The sequence below is a fragment of the Morone saxatilis genome, unplaced genomic scaffold (assembly GCF_004916995.1).
Source record: "Morone saxatilis isolate NCDOM2014 unplaced genomic scaffold, NCSU_SB_2.0 Contig5, whole genome shotgun sequence".
Taxonomy (NCBI): domain Eukaryota; kingdom Metazoa; phylum Chordata; class Actinopteri; family Moronidae; genus Morone; species Morone saxatilis.
In genome coordinates, this window is record NW_023340095.1 from 3,061,024 (window position 1) to 3,068,280 (window position 7,257).

The window sequence follows — 7,257 nt, forward strand, 5'->3', positions numbered from 1 at the left end:
GCATTTAGCTGCTAAAGGGCCAAATAATTCCAGCAGGAATTAGTGGAGACCCAACCGGAGCTTAAAGGAAAGAGAATGTCTGTCTTAAAGTTTGCTGATTAACTGGCATCTGTTATCTTGCATCTGCTAACACACTCGCCATTGGCATCTTTATGATAATACAGTCTGAGTAAGGATTTCTCTCTTGTAGTGTACCAGCATTCTCATGTGAATAAATCAGCATCGTAACACGTAATTACTTAACCTGTGAATTCATCCGTCAGTCATAACCAACAAACAAAATGTTGTTTAGCTGCACAGCAGGTGGTCACAGCAGGAAACCACATCTGTAACTTTCTCAAGACAACAATTAAAAAAAACCAAAACTTTAAAACCAGTGATTTAAATTCAAGGCTTGTTCTCAAAACTTTTGTTTGTGACTTTACTGGAGACAAATATAACAACTGTAGTTAATATTCAAGCTTTAGGCGTGAGATAATTATCTCACACTGCTAATGTAGCCTCCTGGATAACTGGGAATGCTGCATTAGTGATTCAAAGGCAGCATTTGGCACATAAAAGGTTTTTTTTTTTCTATCATGCTGCCAGCGATGTTGTGTTATTAACATTTTTTTCCTGCTCCATCATGCCTGGTGAAACAGTGAAATTATTTAGAAAGAATTCACTATCCACAGTACAACAAATGACGATTTTAGCCTGAGAATGATCTAATAACTATTTTACTGTGAGTTTAATCTGAGGAAAGTGCTTGTTTAATCAGGGGAAACATTAGATGAAATGTTTGGCAAAGGTGTAAAGAGTCTCCTTTGATTAACAGGTACAGATATATCGGAAACATAATACAGTATCCTACATTTATTCCTTCATTTGGATACAGTCTCATTAGTTCATACCACCGTTTTATGTTCTACTATATGAGCACAACAAATTTCAAACCGACGCCTCGTACGACCAATATCTCTAACATCAAAAACTGACAGTGGTTTTTCAATTATTCAATAAATATATTAAATTGTTTGAGAGGTCCATTAGATGCACTCCAAAAATAACTCCCCTTTGAATTAACTTAATATAAATCATGGAAAGTATTTTAACCAGATCAAATGGCTTTCTTAATTTACTTGGGTTGAGTCAATTTAATTTAACAGATGTACGTACATATAAAGATATATGCAACTTTCCAAGAAACAATCAGACAAACAACAGAAAATGTCAATTAAATATCAACTGTAAATTAACAATGAGACCTTGTTTAATTGGGCTTTAAGGACAAATGAATGTCAGCATGTACAATTCTTCTTTTCAGCAGAAGCAGCTGAGCATCTCTGCAGTGATACATACAGAGACAGAATCCCTCTTTTACCGGAGTCTGCAAGTTTGACCTTTTACAGAAAAGGTTAAAGATGAAGGACAGCGCTTCCTGCTCCGCTAGGTTCGCAGCATACTTAATGACCTGGTATGGGAATTCTGTCCATGACAACTTCCATGAAGCCTGAATGAGGAATTTATTTAGTGTTTATACAGTTTATTCAATACTTTCTATAATTACCAATTCTGTCTGTGATATCAAACTGTTCCACTGAATATAGATAGCTTGAGTTTGTCAGAGGAGAAAGAATCATGCTGAGAACCCAACAATCCAAAGAGACCTTTAGAAACAAAGCAACTTGAAACTTCTCGCCCGCCTTCTGCATAATGATTATGACTCCACAAGAGAGAGAGAGAGAGAGAGAGAGAGAGAAAGGGGTCATTTTATTAGAATTTGAGCAGTTTAGAAAAGTTTTGGCTGAAATTCTCCCAGCACTCTGGTCAAGACCAATTATGGATCTAAGCTTAAGTTGTGGCCAAGACGAAGAAAGAAAGTCGATATTAATATAAATTTAATACGTTAAAATCAAACATTTCACACACATCAAGCTATTACTAAAGTATGTCTGAGCTGTCCATCTGACTTCACTTCACAACAAATTGTGAAATGTACCCTTGGATAGTCTAAAATTAATTTTAAAGTAACTTAATTCATGAAGAAGTTTTTTCAAACAGCCAAAGTCTTTGAAGAAGTTTCGGCAAGACCCCGAATTACATTCAGTGACATTTGAATGACATTAATCTGCTCGTTTACAGACTCTGTCTTTATCACATTAAAACTTGCATAAACAATTCAAGCTGTATAATAGATGGAAAACTGGAGAAAACTCAACATAAATGCCGGTGTTTGGGATTGCTGGAGAACCATGAAAGTCTCTCTGTAGTGTTTATGGAACAATTTTGATGCTGTATTATAAAACCTTGATGCTTGTCCTTTGTGTGCAGTAGCTTTTAACTTATAGGTATATAGGTACATAAGAGTTTGGCATTAGATGCCTCCTTTGAGGGACTGTTTCAGAGGCATCAGAGTTGGCCAGCTGGTCTGTAAGCTGCCAGCTAAAACCTGATATACCAGTTATACCACCACAACAACAGCATCTCAGGGCTGGAATACAGCAGTTAGCCAGTAGTGTTAATGAGTTTTGGTGAAAACGTTTTTGTTTCACTTGTAGTCTTCAGTTTGCAAACACACAGGCTTTCCACAGGTATTTTTCCTGCGGAACAGGATTTTGTCAAGAATTCCTGGGTAATAACGGGATCTATATTGAGCATCAGCACTGAACTTTGCGCAGCATGTGAAGGTGAAGAGCTTTGCATTGTAAGAGCAACATCATTAATCAGGAAAAAATGTGTGCACCTTACTGAAAATGCAACATGTCTTATAGTTGCATTGCACTGTGGTCATTGGAGAAATATATATTTTCCATCCAATGTAGCACAAAATATAACTGAATTTCCAAAAAACTAGCAGAAACAAAAAAGCGAATTCATGCATGTTTCCATCCACAAGGATTCTGCACATTTCAGGGTTTTCATGTAGTATATTGAGAAATGTTAGTCTCCTTTGGTCCACACTGATCTGATGTCTCCCTAGTTGAGCGAAATCTTCAGTAGATGTTTAATTCACATGTACATCATCATCACATTTAGCTTTTATTGATACACCAACTTGTTGCTACTCAAATTTCCCACTCAGGTTTTAAAAGCAAAATTTTAAAATATGCAAACCAAACCACAGAAAAAGGTGGATGGATGGAAATGCACTTACTGAGGCAGATACAGACATATTGTATATCCCTGCAGTAATATACAGTTTCCAGATGCATATAGTGTGTAATACTCAAATAATTTAAGGGATGAATATCAGCTTGTGCTATGTAATGCATAGCATGATACATATGGCACATCTTAAATCCATACTCTGGAGATATAAAAGTAGTCCTGGACTGACATCTGAAAATGTTTGGATCAGTGAGTATCCAGCATGGATGTCTTAATTCTTCATTTCTTGCCTCTGTTGCTCCTAATCCTTCTCTGTCGCTACTTGCTTTCTATCTAAATAAAGAATAAAACTACTTATAATATAGTTTCTTGGTTTGTAGGTAGTAGGTTTGAGACCCAGGACTACATCCCTGGCAACCTACCAGAAATAATGAAAGCATGTGGACAGCACACTGCGCCAGTATTCGCAGTATTAAACAGCACAACACACATAATTTAAGTGTGTTGTGTGTTTGTAATTGACTCCAGCAAGCATGTTTATTCCCGCTGGTGCAATGACAGCGAGAGACCCTTATTGCAGTTCAATAACTCAATGTTTCTGTCAATTAGAGCTTTTACTCTTTTGAAAATGAAGGGCTAACGAGCTGAGCTCGACCATCCATTTCAGGAGTTTTCATATTCTTTTTATTTATATATATATATCTATTGTATATATATATATTTATTTATTTATTTATTATTATTTATTTATTTTTTTTTTGCACAGAAAGCAGAAATTATCATCTGTCCATCAGAAGTATCAGCCATTATCAATTATTCACGGTAGAGCGGGACAGCTGACATTAGATTTATGCGGTGAGTTTCAATTTAAGGAGACATGTTTCTGTCCATTGCAACACATCACTTTTGTAGAGATCTGCAGAACAAGTGTTTCAGTATTTGTTTGTCATTGTATGCTACATAGTTTCTCAAAGCTTGGTAAAATTAAACCAAAGTTCATTCGAGACTCTTACCCTCACAGAACCCTCACTGTTTTGGAGATACTCAGATGCTTACATATAGATCAATTTTGTAAATCAACACTCCTACACCAAAACAAATGTACCAGTACTGTATTATGAATGCCCCAGCGCGCCATTCACACTGAACATACATCAGATCTAAATGGATTTGATCAGTTTAAAATGTGTCTAGCAGCATGAGAGCAGTGCCGTCTCGTTATATTTAGACACTGATCAAAGCTAAATCGAGCCCGTCAGCAAGGTTACGTAAACAAACCTATGAATCAAAGGATTGCTGGAGGAAAAGGTAAAAAAAGAAAAAATCTTTATAATCATACTGAATATGACTGTTGTTGCAAAGGAAGAAAAGAGGGAAGGAAAAATTATTACTGCAGTTTGTTAGTTTACTAGGCCCCCCTTGAAAGATTTTAAAAGATACATACATAATTAAGTTGGTCTAACCATAAGTGACAACAGCACTTGACAAATACGAATTATTTTTAATGTTATCATACCTTCATTGAATACTAATTGTTCTGCCTTTGGCTGTCTTACACTCTTTGCTAAAAAATGTCATCAGTATTTAATAAACTTTTTTGCTGTGAGAGGCAACTGAAATACCTTTCCAAGGATTTGCTGTCTTGAGGAATCACTACCCTTAAAATGTTGCAAGCTTCACACAATAAATGAAACAAGATTTCAGAATGACTGTGTAGCCTATCGGAGTCAAAAACCTAAACATTAAAGTTGCATAACTGATTTTTTCAGCCACAGGGGGCAGCAGAACAAGTTAAAAACAAAACATTGGCATAGATGAGAGCAGGCATATGTCCCTTTCCTGTCTTCAGAACAACCACATGCCTCATTTCGGGTGAAATAAGTGCTGTAAAAGTGCCTAGTTGCATCATTTCTAATAGCTGCTGCGTCGCATTTTGCACAACAAACAATAAAAAATAAAAAAAAATTCAGATTTCCGTTACTTCCCCAAAGAGCGCAGGACAGTAAAAGAAGAGATCTGTTGCCTCAGGCCATTCGCAGAGAGGATAACAAATTTAAAACTGTGGGTCAATATGTGTACACCTGTGGCAAACACCCAGGTTAGTTTACAATGTTACTGAGTAAATTAGTGATGCTGTAACTGAAGTGAAAAAATATGGTCCTACCATAAAACACCCACTTTTAGAATGGATTGCCTTGCGTGATGCAAAGGCGAAGCACCCAGATAGGCTGCTCTCATCTATCATCACCATATGAGGTTTTTATGACAAGCAAACAATTGCTCATTTACACATCCAGCAGACACACATTAGCATTCATTTAGTGTTGTGTTTTTGACCACTTAATGAATGTAAGTCCAATTTACTCTCCTTTTAGCTGTGTTTTTGGTCTCTACCTTCTCCAGAGGGAAACATCTGGCTCTTTAGCTGCTAAATGTCAAGCCTAGTCAAGTTTTTATTTTAAGATTTATACAGCCCAAAATTCACAGTTTGCATCAACATGAACACCCTCTGTCCCTAGACCCCTAATTTGATCCCTGAAAAAACTCTTAACAAGGAAAAACTGGAAGAGCCACAGAGGAGGGATCCCTCTTCCAGCATGGACGGACAAATGCTCCACCATGTCCAACTCCTAGTAACTAACTTTGTTTCTTTTTGTTCTTTGGTGTTGCAGAGTACAGGATATTTATAGGTTTTTTTGTTGTAAATATGTATATGCTAATAAGATTGAAGTTTGCAAACCAGAAAATCAAAACAATAAGCTGAAAGATGCTAAAATGCTACGTAGAGCTGAGAGGAAGTGCAGAATCATGTGATAATTCTCTGTGGGTTTGTCACTACAAGCAAGTCAAAGCACACATCCATTCAATAGATTTTTATATAACATTTTGATAAGGCCAGCTTCACAGCTCTACAGTGCAGTTAGTGATGAAGCTCAACAACTGAATAATCAGTCGTCGTGATGGATAACAAAACTACAAGAAGGTCCAGGTTTTAACCAATTATCCTTAACACTCTACGGTTGAGAGCAGTCCAATTAAAGAAACATGTGCAGCTCTGTCTCCAATTTCTGTTTCACTTTCCAGCTACAGTTGGATTAGAAGCCTGACTCACTATTAGGCTAAGTTCTGACATGATTAGCATAAAAGAAAAGAGCGGTAAGGGACAGTAATGCTTGTGCGATGACCTACAGTGCACTGGAGCGTGCCGCTTTGACGTTAACTACTACACTAGTTAAGAATGGAAGAATATAAGCCCAAATTAATCCATTTCTAAATCCGACAGTAAAATTGTTCATCCCAACAATTTGAATTAAATTCCATCCTGAGGATATTTCTCTCTTTGTGGTCCTTTTTAAAAAGTTGGTAACCTTTACAAGTAGAACACTTCTCATGTAAAATTCAAACAGCCTTGAAGCAGGGTAGGTCTGTCAGTGTCTGTTTATATCTGTTGCGCCATGTGTTCCTACCTGGGAGACAGGAATCGCAGACATTTTGACACGTTGTTGAAACAGCACGCTCAGTATGCGGTTTTGCTGCTCCAAGTCAAACACACGGGTCCGCAGCTTCACACATTCCTCTTTCAAGTCCTAGAAACCCCCCCAAAGAGCAGAGAAATGGACAGATAACTGGGATATTTCAGAGAAATACACATGTATCAGATGCTAAGTTAATAGCAACAGGACAAAATGTTGTATTCATGCAAGATAAACACAACTGTGCTCTAAAACCTGGACTAAACTAATGTTGCAAACAGGCCTTTTGCTGGTGAATTCTCACATTACAACAGCAATTTCTGTTTAGAAATGTTAAACTATGCTCTATAAAGTACATAAAATATCAATATGTGGTCCAGCACATTAAGGGTGTGAAGTAAATAAATATATCTATGAAATAATTGTAGTAAGTAGATTTTAAGTGCTTGTCTACTTTCCTCATTTGTTATTTTAATGACAGTACAGCAATATAATCCATGTCCCACCATTGGTATCAAAATTAGGACAGTTTTCCTTTGGTTTATTTCGTCTATTGTGGGTTTCTACATAAACTTGGCCTTTTCTTTAATTTTGTGCAATTCTGATTACTTCTTTAAACTTGTCACAAAACAGAAAACTCTCATACCAGCAGATTCTTTGTAGAAACTACTCGGCAGAAAAGCAGTCGGACTGA

General features: G+C 36.8%; 1 protein-coding gene across 1 annotated transcript in view; it reads right to left on the reverse strand.

The window, feature by feature from the left end:
• LOC118339169 (nck-associated protein 5-like) overlaps positions 1-7,062 on the reverse strand; it is a 32,332-nt gene extending 25,270 nt beyond the window's left edge. Inside the window, exons 1-2 of the mRNA XM_035676728.1 lie at positions 7,048-7,062; positions 6,558-6,677 (exon numbers count right to left, since the gene is read on the reverse strand). Coding sequence (XP_035532621.1) covers positions 6,558-6,677; positions 7,048-7,062 — 135 coding nt within the window. The remainder of the gene's footprint in view (positions 1-6,557; positions 6,678-7,047) is intronic.
• Between the last annotated feature and the right edge of the window lie 195 nt (positions 7,063-7,257).